The sequence below is a fragment of the Setaria viridis genome, chromosome 3 (genome assembly GCF_005286985.2).
Source record: "Setaria viridis chromosome 3, Setaria_viridis_v4.0, whole genome shotgun sequence".
In the NCBI taxonomy this organism is placed as follows: domain Eukaryota; kingdom Viridiplantae; phylum Streptophyta; class Magnoliopsida; order Poales; family Poaceae; genus Setaria; species Setaria viridis.
In genome coordinates this window covers 10,549,371-10,575,557 of record NC_048265.2, presented here as the reverse complement: position 1 = coordinate 10,575,557, position 26,187 = coordinate 10,549,371, and the positions used below count along the sequence as shown (strand labels likewise).

Sequence of the window (26,187 nt, the reverse complement as noted above, 5' to 3'; positions counted from 1 at the left end):
ATCCTACTAGGACTCCTCCTTGTAACCGACTAGGTATCCCGCCCCCTGGAGTATATAAAGGAGGGCAGGGGTACCTAGATCGGCAATTCAAAAATCTCAGAACCACCAAGAGGTTCAACACCAAACAATACCCAAGCGTAGGGCGTAATATACAACACCCCAAACAGGACATAGGGTATTACGCTACTCTGGCGGCCCGAACCTGTATAAATCCGTGTCTTGTGTCCTCGCTTTGACCTTCAAGTTTTAGGTTCGGCGATTCCCCACCAACCAATCTACTACCTCGGAAACTCTCTCTGTAGGTTGCCGATATAAAACTCCGACATCTGGCGCACTAGGTAGGGGTGATCGTCGAGATCATCAGGAGAGTTTGAAGTACCTATTCTCAAGATCAATCTACTCGACACGATGTGTTGGCACTCTGTGCAGATGAATCGGCGGATCAATTCATCGAGTTGAAGATCGAAGCAGACAAAATCAACATCCATTGCCAATAGATTCGCCGCCATCATCGTTGGCTGAAAAAGAAAAAAAAAGTTCGCGTCAGGTGGCTGGTGCGGAGCGATTCCACAAAGGTTTCTGGATCGGTTTCCGAGGCAGGACCAACATGAATCCTTTTCTGTCTCAGAGTCCACTGCGCTGCAAGTGCATCAACTCCAAGGCAGATCCAAGCGACTTCGTGTTCCTATCCAATCTAATTTCCATGATTGCACTGTCGTGAGAATCTGCGGAGGAAGCAATCACCGACTCACGTGCATCATCGAGTTCGATACAGAGTCAGCATACTCCAAGACCGAGTTCAAGTTGAAATCGAACTTGAACCTCGAATGGATTACTGCGTGTCGATTTCCAACCAAAGTTGCAGCACGTATAGGATCAAATCAGCTATAGGATCGATGCTAGAATCTCCTGATTACGTGCATGAAGATGAAGCAGAGCATCGACTGTTGCCTCTGTTTTTGTGCGGGTGAAAAAATCAATCTGCTGAGTTGCCTATTTGCTAAGCATACACTGCGATGCACCAAGAAGGCTACTAAAGGAACTTCAACTTATGTGGCAACACCAACAAATCTTCGACGATGCAATCGACTACTTTAACAAGAGCAAGACCGCTACACCAGCTCGCCAACGACTACTTCAAATACGTCGTGATGCTCGCCAACGACTATTTTGACTACTCGTCTTGACTAGAAACTAGTCGGGACAGGCCTTGCACCATCAATAACTAGTCGGAATCGACTCCGACTAGCCGGCTTCACCAACAACCATGCGACCTCATCAACAACAACCTCAACTACTCATCTTGACTAGAAAACAAATTGAGGGTGGGTTCCACGTGATCAACAACTAGTCGGAATCAACTTCGGCTAGTTGGATTCATCAACAATCGACACGTCTTCCTCGACAATCGTCCACGAATCAAGCTAAGTCATTTTTTAATTATTTTTATAAATTTTTCGGCTTGTTTTCCGCATGCAGGGAAATGCATCGACTACTTATTTGTGTACGCATCTTGACGGGAATTACCCTACAGAGCTACACTTTGCTAACTATTCTTGGGGCATGTTGACCGACAGCTACGGGCTTGGTACACCAAATTACGAAGGCTACAGCCACGGATTTGGTGCACTGAGTTTTGGAGGCACCTTCAATAGCCACAAATTTGATGCACTAAATATTGGAGGCTCACAATGGTTACACCCTAACGAGGCACAAATCTTATATGCACAACACGCACTTTATTCGCCGGAGGGAAGCAAACTCTTGTGCACAACACATGCTCTACTCATCGGAGGGCAGCAAACTCTTGCGCGCAATCACGCTCTCTTTTTGTCACAACGTTGACTACTCATTTTTGTCTTCTCTTAAGGTCACTAATCTTCTCAAGCAGAACACGCCTTAATTCGTGAAAGTCTCGGATCATCTGTCATGCCTAAATGTTAGCACACATACACGAGACAAAGATCTCAGCTGTGCAAACAGCAGTGCCCGTACGCATACAAGAGATAAAGATCTCGCCACGCAGTGGCTACGACTAAACAGAGACCGAGAGCCTAAACGCAACATGCTATGTGGCGGATCCACTTCGGATTAGCTTGATTAAACATGGTTAAGTCGCCTAACATGCGACACCCATGCCTTAGCCAAGTTAACACGAAGTGCCGTCGGATTTCATCCGATTTAACCACTTGAACAGGACCGAGTTAGCAAACTCACACGAAGGTGAGTGGTTCCAGAGAATACAACAAGTCCACTGAGTTAAACAACTTAACCATTTAGTTCGGCCATAAAAACCAACATCAGAGTTTTACAAGGTTCAAAAGAAACAGACAGAAGGCAAAAACGAGCGGAAGCTACTTCGTCGGGGTCGGACGTCCTTGGTGAGGCCTGCCAAGACGTCAGTGATCCCTTTCCTCGCCGTCCGAGGAGGGATCCCACTCGACCGTCCAACCCGGAGGGAGTTGGGGCGGCCAAGTGCCAACAGGGGAGGACTCGGGAGCAGCAACTTTACCTGAAAAGAAAGGCCACAACAAGGCTGAGCTACTAAGCTCAACAAGACTTAACCGACCGGGGGTAACTACTCCACCACTTCTAGACATGCAAGGCTCTTTGGCTGAGGGGTTTGTTTGCCAAAAGCACTATGTAGATCCCTATTTTCAAGTTTTAGCTCAGGTTCTAAGTTCATTATCCGGTCTAGGTTAGCAACTTACTCTAAGCAACCATAGAACCAAACAGAGGGTATATAACATCTTCGAGACCAAGTTATCCTCAGATTCCATCATTACTCAGGGTAGCATAGCGATCAAGCAGTCTCAAACTGTGAGAGGCAGACGAATCGATTCGAGTTCTTTAACCATGCATGGTGAACCTAACCTCACGACATCCGCGCACCACCGAGGGTCGCTTCCTGTGTCGGCCTTCCCCATCAATTCCCTAGCCCGTGTCGGGCCTATTTCCTTTGGTGCAAGATTCCACAGACCCGGCCTCTGCCGTTCTGTGACCACACTTGCCACCACGTGCGGCCGCAGGGGAAACTCCGTTCCAAGGACAATGGGGCGACCGCTCACGTCTAGGTTCAATCCGGTACTAGGCTTCCTCATCCCATAATAAGTATGAGGTTAATACTTTCAAACACTTGATCACGAACACCACCACTGTCGGGCCTTAGCAAGTTTCATAGACAGACGGGGCGATCAGCCAACCACCAAAGAGTTACCCAAAACCCTGCCCCGTCCATCGTCCTTACAGTTGTAACAGAAGAGAGCTCAACCAACTCCTATAAACTCGCGAGTGACAGGAAATCACTCGGCTTTTACCGCTTCCTACTTGAGCAAAGCATCTACTCGGTCCAACAGCTAGTGTTCAGATCAAGGGAGCTAGGTTATGCATCTATGGTTCCAAATAACTCCTATACGTAAATGCACAAGCATGTTTAAAGAAGGCATGTGCAAGTTTGGCAAAACATAGGGGATTCATGCATCCGGGGCTTGCCTTCAAGCGAGAAGGAAGAAAGCTGCTCTTCTGCTTGGGCAGCTTCGACTTCTGGGGGCAGGAGCTCGGCTACAGCTTCGTCTTCTGGCGCCGGGTGCAGCTCATAGTAGCCGTCGGCGAGACGCAGCTCTACACGAAATGCAATGCAAGAGTTAGCATAGACGGTTATTTCAACAGCAACTCTTGCAAGGTTTAGCCCAAGATTTTGTCGCAAGGCTTCGGAAAAAGGTGGGGAAGTGTACTTGGGTTGGTAGAGGTCACGATATAAGGATCGGATGGGAAGGAACTTATGATCTGACCCTTAATCTAGAGGATTTGGTGTGCTAGGGGTCCTCAGACTCAATGCTGAAAGGTCCCCAAGTTTTACACATATACTCTCGATTCAAGGAAAAAAGATACAGCCGAGCCCTCGGACGAGGCGGAGAAGGGTCGGCGGAACAGACAGGGTCGGGCGAGACGGAACCGGGGTCGGGCGGATAAGAGGGGTCGGGCGAAGTGAACAAGGGTCGGCAGAACAGATAGGGTCGGGCGAGACGAAACCGGGGTCGGGCGGATAAGAGGGGTCGGGCGAAGCGAACAAGGGTCGGCAGAACAGATAGGGTCGGGCGAGACGAAACCGGGGTCGGGCGGATAAGAGGGGTCGGGCGAAGCGAACAAGGGTCGGCAGAACAGACAGGGTCGGGCGAGACGGAACCGGGGTCGGGTGGATAAGAGGGGTTGGGCGAAGCGAACAAGGGTCGGCAGCCTACCTTCGTCTTACAGAGGAGGCTTGGGCGGAAGAACTGAGGGCTTGGGACGGCGGCGAGAATGTCCGGCGGCGGCGGTGCTTCTTGTGGATCACAAGCAAGCTCTTGGGCAGCACTGAAAGCAGTGGCTGGTGGATTGGAGAAAAGCGATGGTGCTTGAGCAGAGAGGAGAGTTCCTCAGACTTAGGTGGTGGCGCTGTGAGCTCGAACAGGGAGCAAGAGAGATGGCAGCTAGGGCAAGGGGAAACTTCGGCGGGGCTTGCGCATTCCCTTTTATAGCGGCGCGGGAGTGAGAAGGGGAGCGGCGCGAAGGCCGGGGAAGAAGCAATGGAGTGCTCTGCCCGGGCGGCGATTGAGCGACGAGGGCGGTGGAGCAGGACTTCGGGGATGACGCCGACGGTCATTGGGCACTGACGTCAGGGCGCCGCAGGCGCGGGCTTGCCGGTGGTTGAGATTTGGCGGAGGTGGGCGTCGTCGTGCGGTGGATATGATGGATGTGACAGAGGGAATGGCGCTAGAAGCGAGGTTGCTCAGGTGAGAGGTCAGGCAGGCTGCTGCTGCGCGGGCGAACGCGAAGCAACACTCTGTCGGGGCGCAGATATGGCAGGGCGGAAAGGAGCTGTCGCGACCAGGGCCGGGGTTGGCGGAGGAGGAATCGTCACGTAGCGCGGACCTGGGCGGCACGACTGTGAAGGGGCGACGGAAAAACCGGCAGACATCGGGACTTGCAGCCAGGGGTCCGGCGAGGTGATGATGGGCGCGAGCGACGAGGCGCTGCAAAAAAAGTTGCAGAGGGCTTCCGCTGCAATTGGGGAAAGGGGGCGCGGGAATCCACCTGGTCGCGGCCGACGACAGGGCGGAGCGGCGGGTGTCGGAGGAATTGAGCCACGCGGCGGAAAAGCGCTGAAGCGAGCATGCCACTCGAGTGCGTCTGCACCAGGAGATCTGGGAAAAAGATTGCAGGTCCACCGATCAGTCTCGGTTGGTCCACTGCTCAGATTGAAAGGAGGAGGTGTTGTGGTAAGACTTAGAAGATTCGGCAGGGTGGGTTGGGGTCGGCAGGGTCGGAACTGGGGAAACGGCAAGGAGGGGTCGATTCTCAGGGGTCGGGACCAGACTGGAGGTTGAGCACTTAGGCTTGGAAAAACTAAGACAGGTGATCAGGGGCTCGGATTAAGATTGACGCGAAGGATTTTTTTGTCCAAGGCCGTCACAGGCTAACTACTCGAGAGAAATATGGCCGAAACAAGAGCATGAAACAAAATATTTATATTGATCACGGAATAAATTTCAGTAGTTTTCAATATTCTACAAATATGCTACATAATGTATGCATCTTTTCTTTTAGGTCAAGTTTCGGCGACGACGCTATAGGACACTAAGCGTACCTCCAAAGGCACAGTTAGTTCCCAAACTCGGGGGCTAAGCGTCAATTACTACTCGGAAATACTTTCAGTGGCTCCGCTAGCTCCCAGGATCGAGGGCTAAGCGCCAATTACTACTTGGGAATATCTCCAATAGCTCAGCTAGCTTCCAAGCTCGGGAGCTAAGCACCAATAACTACTCGACGTGACTTACACGGCTCACTTGGCGCATAAGCTCAGGGGCTGGACGCTGCAAAACTACCCAAATGATGACTTGCGTGAAGATTCAAGATCCTTGAATTGATTATTCAATCATTTTAAGGCTCGGGGGTTGATAAGTTACACCTAATAATTGATTTTTTCAAGTTGAAAGAAGAAAATTCAAGATTTTATTGGCCCTCAGCCTGATTCTACGATTCAACCTAAGGCTCGGGGGCTACTCCATATGGAGGGTGACTTTCATCGCCCTCCATATATGAAGATTACATAATCAAGACGATCAAAGACTTTGAGCACACCATAGCCTCATGGCAGCTTTGAGAAACTTTGAAGATTCAGCCAGACAAAGTACTCGAGGAGCACTAAAACTACTCGGCGAGGATCTAAAAAATACTCAAATACTGCTGCATTCGACTATGAAGCACTCGGGGGCTTGTTGAGGATAGATCCCCAGTAGGAAGGAAGAAGACGGACTCCTACTAGGATTCCTCTGTAATCCTATTAGAACTCATACTACATATTCCTACTAGAACTCTTCCTTGTAACTGACTAGTTATCCTGCCCCATGGAGTATATAAAGGAGGGTAGGGGTACCTAGATCGGCAGTTCAAAACCCTCAGAACCACCGAGAGGTTCAACACCAAACAACACCCAAGCGCAGGGCGCAATATACAACACCCCAAACAAGACGCAGGGTATTACACTACTCTAGCAGCCCGAACCTATATAAATCTGTGTCTTGTGTCCTCACTTTTACCTTCAAGTTTCAGATCTGGCGATTCCTTACCAACCAATCTACTACCTCGGAAACTCCATCGGTAGGTTGCCGGTATAAAACCCCGACAAGCAGCTTGTCGATATGGGCGCAGAAGGAGCTTGAGGGGTGGTGCGAGCGAGGTCCGCCGACTAGCCCCCGCTTCGATTTGGTGAAGAAGCCCAATTTAGCGCTGCATCCTCTTCGTTATACATCGATTTGGATTTGGTCAAAAAGAAGCTCGATTCAATGGAGCTTGATGGCGAGTTCAAGCTTGGTCGTGCTCGCGAGCTCACTTTGGTGCGCCGCCACCCATCCCGACTCGTGTCGCAGCAGCAGCAAGCCATGGGCCGTGTGAAGGCTGGCATTGGGCGGTGCCCCTGATTTGGCCACCACTGGGCAGAGGAGCGTGCAGCCAACAGAGAGCGGAGGAGAGGCACGGTCGCCGGAGAGGTGGGGGAGCTGCACGTGTGAATGAGCGGCACGGCGCACGCAAGAGAATGAGAGAGGAGGGTGGAGAAGGAGGAGCGAGACTGGCAGGCAAATGCGTGAGGATCTTGCATCAAGAAAATAGGTAGAACATTATAGGTAAACTGCCGAAAAAGGTAACATTTGCATATCTAAATTTTTCTCCCTCATATACCTAAAACAAGTTTTAAGTCACCAATTTTACGTACTCCCTCCATCCAAAAAAACATGTCATCCACAGATTAACAAGGAGGTAAAATGACCTCGATTGCCCCTATTTATTAGCCATATTTGATGCTAATTTACTGCTGTATACCCACATGCACAGGCACACCTACTAAATTGAGTATAACGTCTTGTTTTTTAGATAAATTTTGAATAGCAGAATGACATGTTTCTAGAGATGCTCTAAACATGTTATTCTGAGCAACTGGCGTTTGTTTAATTTTTAACGTTAATTTGCCGCTGCGTCACTGCTCCACTAGCGCGGTGGTGGGTGGGGAGGAGGAGGTGGTGATATTTTAGTGCCACAGCATGCCAGATATGAAATGCACATCTTCCTTGCACCATGATTCATGAGCATGAAAACTGCCTACGTGGCACCAGTGACGAAGCACGGTTGTGCATTGAGCTCTTGACACGTCATCAGCTATGAGTTGTGTGCGTGTTGGTTGGGTTGTTAAGAAAATACATTGGGTCATAGTGGAACTGTATGGTAGGTAAAATATGTGCAGTAATAAGGATTAAGGAACTACAAGCAGGGTACATTATTACTGGCCAGTGGCTAGACCTAAAACTCACTGCGACTAGCCTGGTTACACTATTTGATCATTCAATGGACGGTGCACATCAAATGCTAGCTTGTGCAGATCTCTAGGGCACTGTCCCGCCATGAACAGTTTGCGCCATATATGTAGGTGCAGTGCTGTTTGCATCATGACAAAACTGCAACAAATCCAAGTTAGAAGTCACCTTGTTGCGTACTGTTATCGCACACAGCACGCTAAAGTCCTTTGAGAACTGTAGAGGCACGATTTGCACATGTGTATAACAAAGTCCATTTCTGAAAATCATCCTTGATAGCTAATTAAAGGCAGAAAAAGGAGAATTTTTTTTTATTTATTATAAGATCACATCAAATTTTAGCAAATAAATGCTATGAAACATCCACTTTTGCTATAGCAATGGGAGAACTGTTTGCTACAATGCTATAATGCAGTGTTGCTGTTCATAGTGACGCACTACTGCTTCCATTTCAAGTTTCCTTTCTCTCAGCAGTAGGTCTCCACCCAATCAATTCGTCATGGCACGAGAGTCATGTTCAATTCTGCAATCAGTGATGCACTTGTGCAATACCCACTAGATCTTGGAGCCACTAATTCATATGGGCCTACTAAAGCATCTAGGTCAGCGAATGTGTCTATTCCTGTTATCCTCCCTGTTCTTTGTGACTTGTTCCATTGTGGCATTGATCTCAACATTCAAAAGGCTTTTGCCATGCTTTTTTTTTTCAAAAATATAAAAATAGCAATGGATTGGTGAAAACTTGGAAATTGCAGGACACCGTCATCGACTGATGATGTTAGAGAGTGTTTATTGATGCATGTTTCAGGAAGGCAGTACAATTAATTTTTTTTGTTTCAGGAAGGCAGTACAACCCAGCTTGCAGTACAATTGATCATGGAGTTAAAATATTAATCATTTGGAGTCTTTGTGAAAAGTGAAAACCATCTCTATACCAAAAGTACAGTTAACTCTTGCAGCATATGCCATCCTGTGTGCCGTCAACTTTCCAAAGAATCCAGCAATAAGCAGATTAACATTTGGTGAATGGAAGCTTACTAGAAAACTCATCAGATTAGAATAATCTCAGAATCTTCCTGAGGCCAACTTTACAAACAAAAAAGCACAGGCCACTATTGCAGCATATTCTGTTATGCTCCTAATTAACTTTCAAAGCTGCAGGTTGAGATTTTCTGAATGTGACATTACAAGCAAAGGCCTCAAACCACTCTAACAGCATATGCTTTACCCCCTTTAGCGTTAGCCTAAATTTGCCACAAGACACAACTGAGGCATTCAGCTCAAAAGTGTCTACTGAATTTATGTTCAGTTGCATCTATATTTCAGGGCCAAAAGAAGGTGGATCAACAGGAAGGTGATGGCCTTTATTCTTGTCACGAAAAAGAGGATCGCAAGTTGCTTGCAGCAAGGAGGAAGAAGGAATTGGATAAGCTTGATCTACTTCAATGAGAGACCATGACACGAAGTAGGGGATGGGGAGTGGCACCTAAAAAGGAAGATGCAAAGCAGGGCGCCAGATCAGTTCTTTATAAAACCAAAAACTGGCGCTTGAAGAGGATATGCTCCAATCTGAATGATCGGCACAGTTCCTCCATTACAGCCTGGGATGTGAGACCTGCGATGACACCCACCAATGGTGGCGCCCTTAGCTTTGCCAAAGCGGCTTTGCTCATCATGTACACTTCAGCTCTGACTTTTGGTGTGGCAACTTTGCACCGGTGGAGGCGATGTAGATGAACACGGCTTCCAACTAGCACTGACTGCCTTATCAAAAAAAAAAAAAAAAACTAGCACTGACTGGGTCCCTGACTCCTGAGACTCATGACTCCTGATGCTACCACACGCCTGGCCAGGTTCAGAGAGAGTTCAGTATGCAAGATCTGCAAAGAAAGATCGTCATGATCCGTGACAGTTGCATCATGCATGCTGGTTTGGATCTATCTGTTTGTTGATTTGTTGCTCAGGATTTGTCTAGTGAATGTTTGTTAGCCAAATTGTTTATGCGCTTATCCAAACTGAAGGCCTGGAGCACAATGCCAAGCATATGCATATCCATTTATCCGTGAAAAGGACTGTCTTGTGTTGATACATCATTTGATTTCTCTAGTCGGAAATACGCAACACCAGCTGAAACTGTCACGCGCTGACAGGCTGGTATCAACTGAAGATTTGTCAGTTTCTCACTCGCTGGCATAGTAGCATGTCTCAGCCAGAATCATTCCAGTCTCGAGTTTGCCAGCAAGTAACTTGGGGACAGATTGTTCAGTTTGCCATTGAAGAACCTGGGAATATGGTCTGCATTCTGAAACAATCATGGTGCCATGAGCTACAGAATGCTGAATTGCTGATTCCTCGTCGGATGCAGTTGCTGGATCATCATCAATCAGAGTTTCAGGCTCGAACCAGATAAGGCAGATGCATGGAGGAACCAAAGGTGAAATCAGGACAGCAGCAGCAGCAGAGGGAAACAATTCGCCATCGTAGTGGGCCAAGATTTCTTCTTCTAATAAAAAGCAAAACAAAGTGCTGCACATCCATGTATACACATACGTATACGCATGTAAAGTTGTTAAGCAAAACGCAAGTTTGCAACCTCAACCACACGAAATGACACAAAAAAGGAGTCCGTATCACAGGTCGATCCCATCCGCCGCAGGGATCCACCAAGCGCACACCAGCAGCACCACCGATTAAAATTAAACCCAATTGATTAAACAGCGGACGAGTAAAATTATTACACACAACGACAATTAATTTGTATAACTATATAAATGAAAGAGTGTTCGTTGGTGCTAGTGGCACTTGCATCACTATGTAGTTAATGCCTTGCGATGTGCAAAGTGGATGCCAGGGTGAATAAAGTTTTTTTTAAAAAAAAGGGTAAAGAAAACAACTATCTGCATGAGGAATAAGCACACGGCCTCTGGCTGCTGCTACGTTTTTGATTCGAGAGAACATGAGGGGACAACAAGGACTACAAAAAATATACGAGCAAGGAGCGTATACGAGTAGTATAATACTAACATAGAATGTGACAGGAGGCGAACGATTAGCTCGTGCCCAATAAGGACCCACGAAACCTTTTGCTTTTTTTTTCTCTCGTTTCCAAAGCTAGTGCGACGACAACATAACAGCAACTTCAGCCAGATGAATCTAGCAGAACTGGTGGAGGAGCTGGATGAATGATGATATCCGGTTATGAGTTATAGATAACTCCGACAGAGCAACCAAGTTCATATTAGCATCAGAGCACAACAAAGTGCAGGGCTCCTGCGTCTCCCTTCGAGTGATCCCATCAAATTGAACCGGGCACTTCCAGTTGATGCATCTGCAGCTTTGCTCGCCCGAATGAAAGCCGGAAAGCCCAGGCACAGAAAGCTTGGGTAGCTAGCATGAAAAGTACGAGGTTACTTGCAAGCTGCAAATCCTCCCACGATATCAAGAACGTAAGCGTAAGATCCGCAGCTACATTTGCATAAGCAGCGCTTAGGGTTTCAGTTTCCAACCCCGAACCAGACAGAAATGAAGCATTGCACTTTCATTATTACATGGCACCGATGAATCAGAACACATTTGTAAAGCATGTGTGCAGCAAGAGCTAACCAAAAATGAAAAACCGGCGTCACTGTAAACTACAACAGCCGATCCACTCCAGACTCCAGAGCACCCAAACTGCTCGGTACATTGCCATGTTGTCAGATACTGCGCCGAAAAGTCTGAATGCCGAGACAGTTTTATCTTTCACTTCACGTTTGGAATTAACAAGAAAAGAAGTGGCATTACACTCGTATCAGCTATCAAGATCTGACTGAACTTCTAAAACCAGCCTTAAGATTGCCTGGGCATTGCTGACATAAACAAAAGGCACTGTTCCTTCCTTCTTCAACCTGAACTTAGGCAGCAACAGCAACGGTCTCTGGCTTATCTATTCCTTCAATGTTGGTTATTCTAAGTTTTGTCAATTCCTGGAAAATGGTTACAACGTACAGTAAGAACTACAGGATTCCTCGCAGGTGAGGCAAATACCCAAAAAGAACAGTGTATAGTAAAACTACAACAACATGAATTTACCTGACGGTGGCCCTTTGTTCGGCGGTAATTTTTTCGCCGTTTCTTCTTGAATACGATCACTTTTGCGTCTAGGGCCTGAAGATAATCAAGAGAAATTAAACTCAAATCTATCCTACAATATATATAGTGAGGACCAATAAAATCAAAATGAACTCTACCTAACACCAAGATGTGTGTTGACAGAGAGATTTTTCTTTTTGCATAATCACATCTTTAACAGTAAAACACTGTCTCTAGATGTCTGAAGAACATATTACGACAGCAAAAATCTAAACTATAGTTGTGCAAAACCATCAGACGTGATTCAAGGTACAAGCATAAGAACCATGCAGTCCAATGTGGCCATCAATAGATCAAATAGGTGGTCCTCAGCGCATATCAACCAGTAACTCATAAATTTAGTTGATGTTGAGTAGATGCACAACAAGATTTTATCACTTTTGTAAACATACACCTAAAGGTGCCTTAGGACTACAAAACAAGGATGCTAAAAATTACAATCATCGAAACATGGTGGGATCAAAGCACAGACATTAGAAAATGAGTACAAATCGTGGACGACTAAGTTATAACCAAACAAGGAAATCTGCCAATATGGCTAAACTACTATAAGCTATGATAGCTCAACCGCATCAAACCAGCTGGTGTAACTAGGTCGTCACTCAATAAGTAGGAAGGCATGCATACCAGTCAAATTATTAAAACAAATATGTTCCAATAAATCTGAAATCTGTATAGATCGATAAAAAGGGCTGGAGCCGGACACGTATTTTGCAGACCACAATTCCACTAATAAAGTGGATATACTTACAGACTTGTGTTGATGAGTTTAAAAATCACTTCTTAAGGTTCATTGTAGTGAACAAGGTTGTAGCAACAAAAGAGTGGAGTTAAAGAACTAAATATCCATCTTACATGCTCTTCAACAACAGCGTGAACAGTAGCTTCAGAAAGAATTGGCCTCCCAATAACTGTTTGAGTTTGTGAACCAAGCATGAGAACTCGGTTTAAAACCAGCTGCTCAAAGTCATGCAGGCAACAGCACCAACAGCAAACCATCAGTAGAATGAAATATACAGGATAACAAGCAGAGATCTATGCTGGTTGCTAGAATTACAATAGGCATGATACACAAAATAACATTAGCATGAAAATCAGGCAGAGATGTGCTATACCTAACTAAAAGAAGGCTAGAATGGTAATCTTTCTTAATCACCAATCAGAACGACTCAAGATGCTAAAAATTCAATGCTGCTTTGGAATTGAAAGGAAAAGGTTAGCCTAAAAAGAAAATTCCGCAGACAGAATAAACAACATAAACCTATAAGGCAAAGTTCCCAAATTCTCAACATAAATTGGATTAAAATTTCAATGGACCAAAGCACTAACAGATAAACAGAGTTATAACATTGGGATTCACATTACATGTTCGCGCAGTACAAATTTCTAAATATCATTGTGTAATGCATAGCAGCATTATCTGCTCCACGTCAGACTATTTGAAAATGATTCATGAAACAACACGATCAAAAGTTAAAAGAGAAATAGATTGCCATCGAGGTCCCGCTCTTACCTTGTCATTTACATCACAGAACTTCAACCTCTCCGTAAAGATGGAGTCACCATTGCTCACCTTGAATTGATGAGAGCCAATCTGCAGGTAGAAACAAGAACACGCAATCACACACTAGATCCAACCCCCAACCTCCAAATCGAAAGACTAGGGCCAAATGGAGCAGACCTGTACGACGGCGAAGACGGGCTCGTAGGGCTTGAAGGGTTTCTCGTCGGGCCCGAGCGGGCCCACCACCTTGTACCCGATCTCCGCCGCCTCCGCTACCATCTCCTCCTCTGTCTTCCCGCTCGGTTTCTTCGCCGCCACCGCCTCATCCTCCTCCCCCCACTCCCCCTCGCTCCCCTCGTCGTCGTAGTGCCCTTCTTCGTCTTCGTCTTCGTCGTCGTCGTCGTCGTCGTCGTCGTCGTCCTCGTCGCCGGAGGAGCGGGTCGCGAAGTGGCAGCGCGAGGGGTAGTAGAGCCGGGGGGAGGCGAGGGCGCGTGGAGCTGGGGTTCCGAGGGGCTCCGACAAAGAGGCTAGGGTCCGGGTCGCGATCGAGACCGATGTGAGGGTTTGAGATCTCTGAGGGACGAGGCGGGTCGAGAGGAGGCGGAGAAGGTAGCGCCGCGACGCCATGGCTGCGGCGACGACGGCGGCGGCGGGTGGAGGCGAGCCAGGAAAGGGTAGAAATGGAAATATTCGTCGAGCAGCGGTTTTGATGAGGGTTTAGGGGCGGAAGCCTGGAGGAGACGAGAGAGTGACACTGACACCGGGCCCCCTTGTTTACTATCTTGGGGACCCAGCACTTGTTACTTTACGTGACCTAAGAGCGAACGCGGAATCAGCAAAGGGATAACGAATACGTGTATCCTGAGATCAGCCACTGCCATGCTCGTGTGTTTATTATGGGTGAAATTACTCGGCAACAGTGTACTCAAAGAAGAAGAAGAGGCAATTGAATGATCTATGGGTATTAGATGTATCATAAATCGATAGGGGGGAAATATTAAATTAAAATGTGAACTGTGAAGACAATAATACATTTATCTTTAGAAAAAGAACATAATTCATCCCGAAAGAGCATATTGTTCGTCAAAAGTCAACAAAATGGCATATTGCCAAGCTGTATTTGCTTCCAACAAAGTAAAGTACAATCTAATTTTCACTATTTCCTGTAAAGGCTATAATATTCTATCATTCGCTGTAGTCTCCCTCTGTGTGACGTTAGTGCTGCAGTAAGTTTCAGTTCATGACACTGGACGTAGACTTCAGGCACAAACATTTTTGCATAAGCAAACCAACCATCCAGAGCTCCGGATGAGAAGATGGTCAGCATGATTTCTTGTTCTTGCCAATCTCAACGAGCATGGCCAGCAGAGCCTCGCACATCTCGCTTGCATCAGCCTCAGCGCTGCCCTTCTTCAGCGTGGAGTACACCATCCACGCGTGGTCCAGCCTCCTCTCAGGCCTCACCACCACCGAACCGGGCACCTCGGCGTCGCGCCGGGTCACCAGCCCGTCGCTACTCTCGCCGTACCGCAGCCGCAGGTGAAGCGCTGTGAAAGCCATCGCCGCCGACACGGGCGCGACCACGGGGACCTTCAGAGAGGCGAGCATGGACTCGACGAACTCGGATGCTGACAGGAAGAACCGTGGCACGGGGAGCCATGGCAGGAGCTCGGCTTGGGCCACGCGGGTTAGTGTCGCGAGCACTGTTGGTGCAGTGCTAGCTTCGGTATGGAAGGAGATGATCGGCAGCTCATCGACGGGGAGTTTGTGCTTGGAGATGAAGTCCTTTCTCTTGGCGTATGTTAGGTCCTCCAAGGCCCTCATGTCACCCTGCAATACTCTGAAATGGATGAGACTGTGAATGAACAATTTGCAAACAATGGATTTCTCCTGTTTGCTATCTTGTGATTGGCAGTGCCCCTGCCCTTTCAATAAAAAGAGAAACAACGGATTTGACTGAGTAACAGTTCATGATGAGGACCTTGATTAGTCTGCATACGATGAGCTCCATGATCCTTCTTGTCTCCTTATCAGCAATCTGGCCTTCTCGAAGGATATCAGAGGCGACCGGGGTGCCACCATATGGGCTCTGAACCAATGCTAGGCCGGCAACTTTGCCTTTGAGCTCAGACCAGTACAAGGAAAGAGCTGCAGCTGCATCAACTCCACCTTTGCTATGACCAAGGAGCAAAACTTGCTTACCAGATCCCCAGTAGAGCTCCTCGATGTATTGTTTCAGTTCCCACGCATTTTTCTCAACAGATGCCTAGACAAAGCAAAATGTAAATACAAGGAATAACAGTAGGAAAAGTAGCACAAGCAGCTGGTGCTTCAGGACATAATACGAAATGAGAGTGAAACCTATGCTAGACATACTAGGGGGAAACGACTTGCATGTGAGCCTTCAGCTCAATTACCTCGCTATGAATTTTTGCAATATGGCAAGCCAATCCCATTTTCGAAAAGAATCTTTTTGTATTGGTGAAGTAAAGTGGACTGTGGTTGCTAAAAAGGCCTGCATAAAGGAGTACAGATGAGACGATTTGTAAGCAATGGCATTTAAGGGTCATTTGCAAAAACTTGTTACATTGATAAAGATGTCTCACCAGGAATAAATAGGTAAACCAGTGTATCAGGCAGGCAGTGCAGACCATTTCTGAAACATAAAGCAGCTTTTAGTATTGTTGGTCATTCTTGGTACTGATTCACTTTCAGGTCACCTTAATCGGTGTGGTCATAATTTTCACACAACAATATTTGAATGCAATGCTATAAATGCATTCTGCAAAAAAGAAATGTGGTAATATCCTTGTACAGAGCTCACCAAAACTGGGCACAAAAAAAATCACCTGATTTCATGCAAAATCTCCGTGAAGCGACCTGTGCCATCAACTGAACAAAGAGATGCTCGAGTTCTTTGCAACCATCCTATATCTTCACAAGATCCCTTTAGTGTTGTCCAGAAACGATGTAAGACCCTGTGATAAAAATGACATATTTGAGAACTAATTAGAGCAAACAAAACTGGGTCACCCTCCATAGACTTTTGATTCATCGAACTGTAAGGTGCAGCAGGTGCATAAGAACACACCCAAGTAAAACATAGAAGTCTGAACAGAGAAAGCGTTAACTAACCTGGTTAGTTTGGCATGTATTTCACTTGAAAACAGACTCCACTGATCTCGTACACGGAATGCCAATCTTCTTACCACCCTGAAGCCATGCAAAAGATAGGAAGGCCTGCCATATGATCTGACAACACAAATAGTTGCAAAGTGAATATGAGATACAAGACAAAAACACATGTCAGTGTTAAATTTCTCTGAATCAGCTTACTGACTGATGAAGCTATAAGAAAACTGAACCTTTGATAAATACTGGAAAATCCTTTTCTGAGAATTGTGCCATCAGATATTCCATTTGCAGACTGCTTTTCCGTAGTAGCATTACTAACAGATAATGCATATGCCCCTTCATGAGTATATCCTGTGGCGCTAGGCAATGATCCTCCATGGCTAGCAGAGAATTGTACTTCAAGACGTTGAGGAATCCAATCAATGTACCCGAGCAAATTTTCTGCCAAGATAAACGACAAACACATAAAAATAAAGAAAAACACCCATTTTCAGGTTTCTCCCAGTTCCGAGAAGCATCTGTTTCTTTTAGTGGCGATCAAGCACAGCCTCTGAAAGTCAGGCCATATTGCCTCCAAAAAGAAAAGGTGCTGTGTCTCTCAAAATGATATTACATCTAGAATAGAACTAATTGCTCCATATAAATCAAGGAAAGAAAAATAGGAACCCTGTAATTAGAACCTTGTACTTCAGAAACAGCAAAAGAAACACGACCCATATGAGCACTGAAATCAGCATGCCCAAATCCCAGTTGGTTTCGTTAACTAAGACTCTAAGAGATACAAGCTCAAGTTAGCACCTATCAATTCTGTCAAGTATTGTCTTAACTGCCAACCAAGGTTCAGGAAGCGTGTAAAATAGTCCTCCATCTATGTTCCAGGTAGATGCATCACCCCCGATGATACATTTTTTACCTAACAAAAGAAAAAAACCACGTCAAGAGCTCAGTACCATCTACAGAGCCAACAAGGCTCTGCATGAAGTCTACTACAGGCAACCAAATGCTGAACAATGTGTGGCGCTGTGAAAAATCTAGAATGTACGGCGTTGTTTAAACTAACAAAAACGACGCGCATTGCTAGCATAGCTACGCCTTCCAGCGCCTGACAGCCTCAAAAGGATAAGGTTTCATGGAGCTCTTGCTTGTGAACAAGACTAAGGAAAACATTACAAGCTACGACGGCCCGACCAATTAACCTTTAATTCCTGGATCAAAGGAGACGAAAGCTTGCTCGCAGCTTTACAAGCAAGAATCCAGGTGAGCAGACGAGATCGAAACAAGGAGCGTCCTAACTCAAACTCCTAGACAGAATCTTCTCTCGCTCACACACAGGCTGATAGGCATTTCGACAAACAGTTGAGGCGCATGCCAAATCGCACGTACAACGGTACAGGAAATAAGGCCACTGTACCTCTCCCAGAGAAGCGGGAAGGAGCTCCCTGGACGCTGCTCGGAAACCCGCCGGGCAGTTACCTCGAGACTCCCAGACGATCTGGGGTGGCGTCAAGCCGTCAAAGGCTCAAAGCAGTACCTCAGGCTTCCAAACGGAAACGAGAGAAGAGGCGCGGCTGCGCGAATCAAAAAGGAGCGGCGGGATCTGAGGGATGGAATGGGCAAATGGGCTTATCCGGTGGGTGACCGGTGACGCGCGCCAGGGCGACCACACGAGAGGACCCGCGCATGGGCGCCGCGTGGGGGCTCGCGCGGCTGCGAGCCGTGGCACGCCACGCGTGGGGCCGCGTGCTGGCTGCACTGCGCGGCTGCGCCCCAGCCTTTACGGAACGCGAGGCCGCCGCCCGCCAATCGCGGCCGGGCGAGGTCGACGGGCGGGGCCCGCGCCACCGTCATTGCCTCTGAGGCTCTGAGCTTATCGTGACCGCCGGCAGCCGTGGCTTCTCGCGCGTGGGGAGGGCTGGCCGCTTGGCTCGCACGTCGCCTCCAAGATCGGCGCAGAGCATAGATTAGAGCCAGGTAGCTGTATTGTATTGGACGGGTGGCAGCCCCAGGCCAAGGCTGCCAGAGATGGCGCGACGCGAGGACGTCGCGCGCCGTCGAGCTGGACCGTTTGACCCCGCTCTTGGGCGGCGAAGCTTGGCATCTAAAATTCAGTGATAAAAGAAAGCATCACCACTCATCAAGGTCTTGTTTAGTTGCTCAACTTTGAGGTGTCAAAATTACTGTAGCAACACTGTAGCGTTTCGTTTCGTTTGTACTTGTGAATTATTGTCCAAATATTGACTAATTAGGCTCAAAAGATTCGTCTCGCAAAGTACAACAAAATTGTGCAATTAGTTTTTAATTTCGTCTACATTCAGTACTCCATGCATGTACCACAAGTTTAATATGATGGGGAATCTTCTTTTTGCATAGTGTCAAAGTTGGGATTTTGGAGTGAACTAAACATGGCCCAAGTAACTCACTCAGTCCAAGTAACTCACTCAGTCCAGGTGCTAAGTCGGCTATCAAACACTGAAAGCAATTGATCATGACTGCAAGATTTGTGGTTCCAATTACAGCTACTCCAGATATGGAGGACACTAAAGATGGAACCTTGCTCACCTTACTGACGTCTCAAAGGAGCGTCATATTCAGGTGGTCAGATACACCACCAGACAGAATGAAATGCAAACATTCCAGAATGTTAGGGAAAATTTATGATCAATTCTGAGAGAGGGAGAGATTCGACAAAGCTGAATGCTTATGATGCTCGCACCAAAATGGTTAATCAGATTTTGCATGAAAAAAGTACATTGCCGGGATGAGAAAATGGATTTGCAAACAGAGAATAAGTCAGATAATAGTATCCAAAGATTGTCATTCCAGTATACAACTAGAGATGATTTGGGAGTATATGCATTGGTTTTTCTTGGCAGGATGTACAGCACGAATGAACTAACTCGTCTAAGATCAAGTATATGTGAAGTTTCTCCTTGGCAGCGCATGAATGAACTAACACTTGTCTAGGATCCTGGATCTTAACCACGACGTATTCCAATGGATGTAGGCATGCAGCCCAACAAAGTGAAAATATTCATCATATACGCTGTGTGAAGCAACAATATTGGTTCAGTGAATGAACAACATAGTTGTGTTGTGTAAAATCTGGATAATGGTGACATGCTGGGAGAAAGTACATAAGTCGATTATGCAAATAATGCTGCCTAATGTACTAAGAAGATAGGTCACAACTCACACGAGATAATTCAAAGAAGCCAGGGCAACACAAGTATCTCAGATGGACACAAAACTGTTACGATTTGAATGGGGTACATAGCTTAGCCAGAAACAGTCTCGCCACTCTTCTAACCCAGAGGCTTGAGCTACTAAGCTAACAAAACCTGAAGAAACTTCAGAAGAAACCTCTGTGAGGTCAAACGTGATAGCATTCTGCGGTACAACTGATAGGCCATCTTCTCAAGTCAAACCTACCCGTACAACATGGAACCTGGACAGAAGATGATTCTTCCAGATAATGACTAACCCAGTTCATCAATTTTTGGAGTCTGCAACTGGCCTCAATGCAGAACAGGCATTTCCAGCAATAATATCAACTGTAACCATACTCTTACAGTCTTACCCTCTCCTTGTCTTCTTGATCTTGCCATCCAATTTTTTCCCCTTGCTCTTCTTGTCTTCCAGGCTCTCATCTACGCAGACTTCATCCTTCATGCTCTTCTTTTTCTTCCCCTCCTCAATCTTTCCTTTCTTATTCTTCTTATTGCCTATACTGGGTTCTTCCATCTCATTTTCCAAATCACGCTTGCCCTTATCTTTACCCTTCTTGCCAACCTTCTTCTGCTCATCAACAGAAACCACAACACTCTTCCTCCACTTCTTTTTCTCTGTCTCCACCTGAACTTCTCCCTGCATCTCAATATTCTTGATCTGATCCTTCTTATTCCTCTTCCTCTTGCCACTCTCATTGGCAACTCCCTCATCACCATTGGCTTCAGCATCCATCAGCACCTTCTTCTTGTCAGTCTTCTTCTCCCTAGTCTCCAATTCCACAGCATCAATGACCTCCCCAGATTCAACATCCCCAGGCACCTCAATCTTCATACCCAACTCCGGCACAACCTGGTAAATTGGCAGGGCAACTGAATCCACAGCCTTCAGATGCAGCGCCCTAACGTTGGCCCACTTCTTTGGCACCTTTTCCACAGCTGCCTCCACCGCAGCCATCACATTCTCCAAGATCTCTTCTTCATCCATATCCAGCCTACCCACTTTGATCCCCGAGCAGGTCCCCGTTCGCAGGTACAGAAAAGCGGAGCCCAGCACCTTGCGGACCTGCTCCGGCCACCCGACGCGGGTGAAATCGACCCCGATCGGAGCCTTCTTGGTGGAGTAGAACGCCTTCCCGAGGACGCGCGGCAGCAGCGGGAGGATGCCGCGGTCGGCGATGAAGAGGTCGTGGGAGGCGGCGAGGCGGCGGCGCGACTCGTACGGGCGGTAGTCCGTGCGGAGGGTGGAGAGCGGGATGACCTCGGAGACGGGGAGGCGGTGGAGCGACTTGGACGCATCGAGGAGGTCGGAGGCGGGCGGGGACCGCGAGTTGGGGCGGTCGTCGGAGATGACGCAGACGGAGGCGCCGTCGTGCCCGACGACGGGGTGCGGGAGCGGGAGTAGGCGCGGCCTGGTGGTCGGCGAGGCGGGGACGCGGCGGAGCGAGAGCTGGAGGATGACGAGGTCGTCACGCTCGTCGGCGAGGAGGTTGGGGGGCGCCTCCTCGGCGCGCTTCTTCATCCACTTGGTCAGTGAAGCGACGGCGCCGGCCACCGTCTCACGGGGCACCGGGTGTGGCTTCTGTGGCGTCGGCGGCGACATGGCGGCGGCGCGACAAGAGAGCAAGGGGGGTTTAGGGTTTGATGCGCGATGGGAAGGGTACGATTTATACGACTGCAAAGCATTTGCTAGGATTGCTCCCTATGGCAAGCGAGTCCAGGAGACACGTTCGAAAATGTCAGCAACTGTATTTGGGCCAAACTCAGTACCTTCTTCTTTGGTTGGTGAGGAGCAAAAGCCGTAAAAGTCCACAAGAGGCCCACAAACTCCGAAGGCTCAGCCTACACACACATTCCTCCCGTCACCAGACACCAGCCCAGCCCATCACACCTCCACTGAACGCGGCTCCCTCCCAACCCTCACGGTAGCAGCAGCACCGAGCGCGAGCGGCGACGGCCGACGGCGTCGAGGCGTGGGGGGCGGCTTTGCCGTCGCGCATCAGCCTCACGCTCAGCCACGCGACGCGTGGGCGTGACGGCACGGGAGTCTCGCGGAGTTGGGCGGGGAGCTGCCTCCCCTCCCTACGGGCGGAGAGACCCTCGCTGCCGCGCCGCCGCGCATTCTCACAGTCACAGGCCCCAGGCGCTGCCGTGAGGTGTTGTTCTGTTCTCAGTCTCTCGCCGATCGCAGATTAGGCTTCTGTCCAGTTTGGATCGATTCGTAATAGATCTATTTTCTTGTCGATTTGTGAATGCAAGACCAATATCATATGAAGCTTTCGAACTAATTGTATTGAACCTGTATGCCTAATTTTCAATCTGTTATATGGGTGACCAATGATTTGCCTTCGATTCATAACGCACGCATATCATCCGGCATAATAGTTTATTCTTATTTTTTTGCTAGATCACAGACACTCGTGCACCCACATTGCTACTTTTGTGGATCCCTAGCTGGATGCATTTGTATGTTCCGATCTCTGGCTACTCCTTGTTTTAAATTTGGTCCTATCTCCATGGATGGTTTCAGTTGTTAAAACTTAAATGCATCTTCAGAGCTTCATGCATCCGGTGGTGGTTGTTTGTTGTAGCAACTTACAGAATATTCACTTAGTCCAAAATGCATGTATTGACTATTCTATTGTTGTGATACTTGTCAATATTTTGGTTGTCACTGAAAGGTTGTCTAGTTGTCTTATCATCCGACAGTTTGTTTTGAATGAGTAAACATGGTACTAGTATACTCCACTTACCGGCTATGTTGTCCTTGCCAAATGTACCGTACAAATGGCACACATGCTACTAGTATGGTTGACCTGTGTCTTTATTGTGTTGTTGCAGTTTCAAGCATTGGCCACACGATTGCTAGACATTCGACCTTATTCTTGGAAGCCTTTGCTCCTGACTGCTCCTGATCGAAAGACTAACTTTTTGACAAATGAGTGCCGGTAAGGAAGGCTGACCACCTAATCTTTCTTCCTATCTAGTATTCATTGTTTTTGTTTGCATTAGGCATCTGTTACAAGTTTTTAGAGTGACATTTCCTCATTCCCATGCTGTTATTTCAAAATTGCAGGATTATATTAATACGAAGATCTGAATAACAATCTGAATTGTCACAGGTGGTGCTTTTGGTGGAAATAGAGGGGTCAGGCCTGTACCTCCTGAAAAAGGTGTATTCCCATTGGATCACTTACATGAGTGTGACTTGGTAATGCTGAAGACTCTCTTTATCAATTACCACTGTCATTGTATGCTTGTTATGTGAGTGGTGACTGTTCAAACAGGAGAAGAAAGATTATCTTGCCTGCCTGAAATCTACAGGATTTCAGTCTGAAAAATGTCGACAGTTCTCAAAGAAGTATCTGGAATGTCGGATGGAGAGGTTAGTAGGCTTAGTTCTTATTATCTACATGCTAAATTTAAAGCTGTAAAAGTTATCATGATATAGATACGTAACTTCGTTTCTTGGCATATCAATAATTTGCCAAACCTAGCAACAATTAAGTTTTATGCTTACAGGATAAAACTATAAAATTAATGTCCCAATAAGCTGTGCAAACATATTAATATGTATGGATTGGAGTCAAAGTATCAGTAACTATCAAGTTTCTGGATAGTTGCCTTATTGCTTGGAATTAATTCTCTGTCCTACAACCATAAATGCTTTCAGTATTCATTTCTTTTTTGACAAAAAACATTTTAACATGACTGGCAAATATGTTATTTTTTGGGCACATATTCAAGCTACATCATGTTCTGATCCATTTTCAGTTGTTGAGGGAAGTAACTGTTATGGCTACATTAGGCCCCATATGGATGTCAGGACTAATTTTTAGTCCTGGAATTTGACATGGACTAATCATGGTTAAATATGGACTAATTGCTGAACTAATTTCACTGATAGTGGCTAATTGGTGGTTAGATCCCATTAGTCCATGTTTAGCCCATAATCACACCTAGGACTAAACTTTAGTCCTCTACTTTTAGTCCATCCAAACAGGACCTTAGCCTTCGACAACCTAGTTTGGCCTCCCAGCATGTTCCTTTGTTTGCATCCTTGGATGCAACACATGTGCAGTGTGCCATATCGTTGTCAGTGTTTGGTGATTGAGTGAATCAATCAGTATGCCAACCACAAGTGGGCATGCAGCTACTACTTTTAGGGCACGTTTTGGTGCTGTACTGATTGTTTTGAGATAGTGTTTTGTTGTTTTATCTTGGAAATTCTTACTAGTCCTGGGGTGAGCTCTTAGTTGATCAGCAAGGGAATTGGCAAGTATGAGAGAGGACTCTCTCTGTCTCTCCGAGTTTCACCAACTTTGATTTTTGAAATTCAGCATCTGAGCTCATAACTAGGTGCACTTAGCATTAAAATGTTTGCTGGTCCATAACAAGATTACACTTTTTGCTTCTTCTTTTTCTGTTTGCTGCTGCTCTTTATATTTAAGATTTCAATGCATCGTTTCCATGTGTCGTGCTAAATCTCTGAATTTATCTTCCTCAGAAACTTGATGGCGAAGCAAGACATGTCAGAGCTTGGGTTCAGAAATCTGGTTGAAGTGGATACAGCTCCTGACGATAGCGGCAAACTGGAGAGCAGCCCTCCTAATGAATTCAAGAAGAAAACCTAGCTGTTTGATTTTGATGTAGCTTCTGTATGTTTTTGATGCAAGTTGTTCATCCAGGAGATTTGTCGAGATCTGAGAGCAAAGAAAGGTTTAATAAAAGAAAAAATGATAGCAAGTTTGTAACCAATGCTGAAACTTATCTATTTGCTGCTTTGACGTACGTTCCTGAGAATATATGATCGGGCTGCAGATTATATTGACCATAAACCGTTTATTCTATGTATCGGCGTTCTCTAAACTTGTTTAGGAGTGTCACATAGGTCCCTGAATTATTAAATTGCAGTTCCACGTTCTTAATTACTTGAATTAAAAAAGGTGTTACCTGAGGTCAAAATTTTGCTAATCAGTGTGTAACTGTTCATGTGGCATGCTAGCAACCACGTGACAACGACCCATCTATCTTGTCTCTCATTGAGCAACTCCTGGCAGGTAGGGTCGACACCTTCTAGATGCCAAGTAGGATGATGAACATGTACTAATATGCAATGTTTAGATCTCGAATTAACCACTTAGGGCCTATTTGGAACGTAGAAATGGAAAGCAAAGGAATGAGTAGAAATACAGGAAAGGGATAGGAATGAGGTTGCAAAACATAGAAATGTGGATAGGAATGAGGTTGCAAAACATAGGAATGAAAAACACAGGAAGAAAATATGAAGAGATGTTTGGAACTCAAGAATCCAAAACACATGAATAAAGGAATGTAGGAACCGTAAACTGATATTAATATATTAACAATCAACTAATTGATAGATGATTTACTATTATACTTGCAATATTAATTCTTTTATAACTAAGCAACATGGGATGGTTATGACTTCGTATGGCCATGGATGTTTGGGACAACTTTGATGATACCATGCATTGCTAATGCACAAGGCTAGATAAAGCATGATTAGGGAGGGAGAGTGCCCGCCAGCTTCCGTGGGAAAGTTTCCCATGAGCTCAGAGCTCATTTTCTCATTCCTCCAAAAGTACAGGTGCAGTTGCCATTCCTTTGGAAAGTTTTGTGCCAATTCCTTTGTTCCAAACGGTGAGAGAGAAGATAATTTCTATGAAATGAGTTTCCTTTGTGCCTCATACGTTCCAGACGAGGCCTTAGCAAGTTCAGGATAAGAAGCTGCAAAATAATAGTTTAGAGACCAAAGTGGCATCTCATGACAAATTCGGAGACATGTGAAATGCACGAACATTGAACATGTCATGAAGTTTTAGAGACCCACGAACTTGAAAACTCTAGATAAAGATTCATAAATTTATTAAAATGTATCATCCAGTCCAAAGTACTGGAAATGTGTCATGAAGTTTGGACTCGTCAATATAAGATCTCCACACTGATGTGACACACCACCATCTAGCGCTATTTTAGAAACTTTGGACCTAGATGATACATCTGATAAGTTTAACGACTTGAATATGTCTTTTTTAAAGTTGACGGATCTGTATAACACTAGATCACAAGTTTAAGGGTGGTCTGCGCATTACACTCTTTAAAGACCTAAGCGACACCTTAAGACAAATTAGAATGACTGTTGCACAACTTTCCGGTGTTGTTTTGTTTGCGCTGTAATGAACCATACGAAATCCAAATCAAAATTTTGACACACTAAATTCAAAATTACCAAAATTTTTTTGACAATTTGACATAATTGCATTACACTTTGGAAAAAACCTTATATGAAGGGAAATAAAGCTACAGTCATTTCTTGTATATC

General features: G+C 46.2%; 4 protein-coding genes across 5 annotated transcripts; 1 reads left to right on the top strand and 3 right to left on the bottom strand.

Annotated features, from left to right (window-relative positions):
• Window positions 1–11,366: 11,366 nt before the first annotated feature.
• Window positions 11,367–14,181, bottom strand: LOC117849787 (large ribosomal subunit protein bL21m). Its single transcript, XM_034731471.1, has 5 exons — window positions 13,660–14,181; window positions 13,492–13,572; window positions 12,834–12,935; window positions 11,919–11,993; window positions 11,367–11,812 (listed from the first exon to the last, which is right to left on the bottom strand). Exons 1-5 carry the CDS (start codon window positions 14,107–14,109, stop codon window positions 11,741–11,743), a joined length of 780 nt encoding a protein of 259 aa, XP_034587362.1. The 5' UTR covers window positions 14,110–14,181; the 3' UTR covers window positions 11,367–11,740.
• Window positions 14,182–14,492: 311 nt separating this feature from the next.
• Window positions 14,493–18,499, bottom strand: LOC117849786 (uncharacterized). The gene is made up of 9 exons (XM_034731468.2): window positions 18,029–18,499; window positions 17,416–17,530; window positions 16,848–17,058; window positions 16,618–16,734; window positions 16,332–16,460; window positions 16,089–16,138; window positions 15,900–15,997; window positions 15,464–15,748; window positions 14,493–15,312 (listed from the first exon to the last, which is right to left on the bottom strand). The coding sequence occupies exons 2-9, from the start codon at window positions 17,483–17,485 to the stop codon at window positions 14,803–14,805; spliced, it is 1,470 nt and encodes a 489-aa protein (XP_034587359.1). The 5' UTR covers window positions 17,486–17,530; window positions 18,029–18,499; the 3' UTR covers window positions 14,493–14,802.
• A 1,349-nt stretch (window positions 18,500–19,848) lies between these two features.
• Window positions 19,849–21,485, bottom strand: LOC117848968 (uncharacterized). The gene has a single exon (XM_034730576.2). It carries the CDS (start codon window positions 21,442–21,444, stop codon window positions 20,191–20,193), a length of 1,254 nt encoding a protein of 417 aa, XP_034586467.1. The 5' UTR covers window positions 21,445–21,485; the 3' UTR covers window positions 19,849–20,190.
• Window positions 21,486–21,717: 232 nt separating this feature from the next.
• Window positions 21,718–24,632, top strand: LOC117848969 (uncharacterized). 2 transcript variants are annotated; one of them, XM_034730578.2, is made up of 6 exons: window positions 21,718–21,997; window positions 22,249–22,307; window positions 22,683–22,789; window positions 22,964–23,052; window positions 23,129–23,226; window positions 24,349–24,632. In XM_034730578.2, exons 3-6 carry the CDS (start codon window positions 22,780–22,782, stop codon window positions 24,473–24,475), a joined length of 324 nt encoding a protein of 107 aa, XP_034586469.1. In that variant the 5' UTR covers window positions 21,718–21,997; window positions 22,249–22,307; window positions 22,683–22,779; the 3' UTR covers window positions 24,476–24,632. The 2 variants fall into 2 exon arrangements, with proteins under 2 accessions (XP_034586469.1, XP_034586468.1); XM_034730577.2 differs by lacking the exon at window positions 22,249–22,307.
• Window positions 24,633–26,187: the final 1,555 nt, after the last annotated feature.

Bases quoted from the DNA above. Each gene is read 5' to 3' on its own strand.
- LOC117849787 (XM_034731471.1), bottom strand. From the start codon at position 14,109: ATGGCGTCGCGGCGCTACCTTCTCCGCCTCCTCTCGACCCGCCTCGTC. The intron at 13,573-13,659 runs GTCTGCTCCATT...TTCTACCTGCAG, and splicing joins CCGTCTTCGCCGTCGTACAG to ATTGGCTCTCATCAATTCAA. The intron at 12,936-13,491 runs GTAAGAGCGGGA...GACTTTGAGCAG, and splicing joins TCTGTGATGTAAATGACAAG to CTGGTTTTAAACCGAGTTCT.
- LOC117849786 (XM_034731468.2), bottom strand. From the start codon at position 17,485: ATGGAGGACTATTTTACACGCTTCCTGAACCTTGGTTGGCAGTTAAGA. The intron at 16,461-16,617 runs GTTAGTTAACGC...TTTTTATCACAG, and splicing joins ATACATGCCAAACTAACCAG to GGTCTTACATCGTTTCTGGA. The intron at 15,749-15,899 runs GTAATTGAGCTG...TGCTTTGTCTAG, and splicing joins TTGCAAAAATTCATAGCGAG to GCATCTGTTGAGAAAAATGC.
- LOC117848968 (XM_034730576.2), bottom strand. From the start codon at position 21,444: ATGTCGCCGCCGACGCCACAGAAGCCACACCCGGTGCCCCGTGAGACG.
- LOC117848969 (XM_034730577.2), top strand. The intron at 23,053-23,128 runs GTAATGCTGAAG...CTGTTCAAACAG, and splicing joins ACTTACATGAGTGTGACTTG to GAGAAGAAAGATTATCTTGC. The intron at 23,227-24,348 runs GTTAGTAGGCTT...TATCTTCCTCAG, and splicing joins CTGGAATGTCGGATGGAGAG to AAACTTGATGGCGAAGCAAG.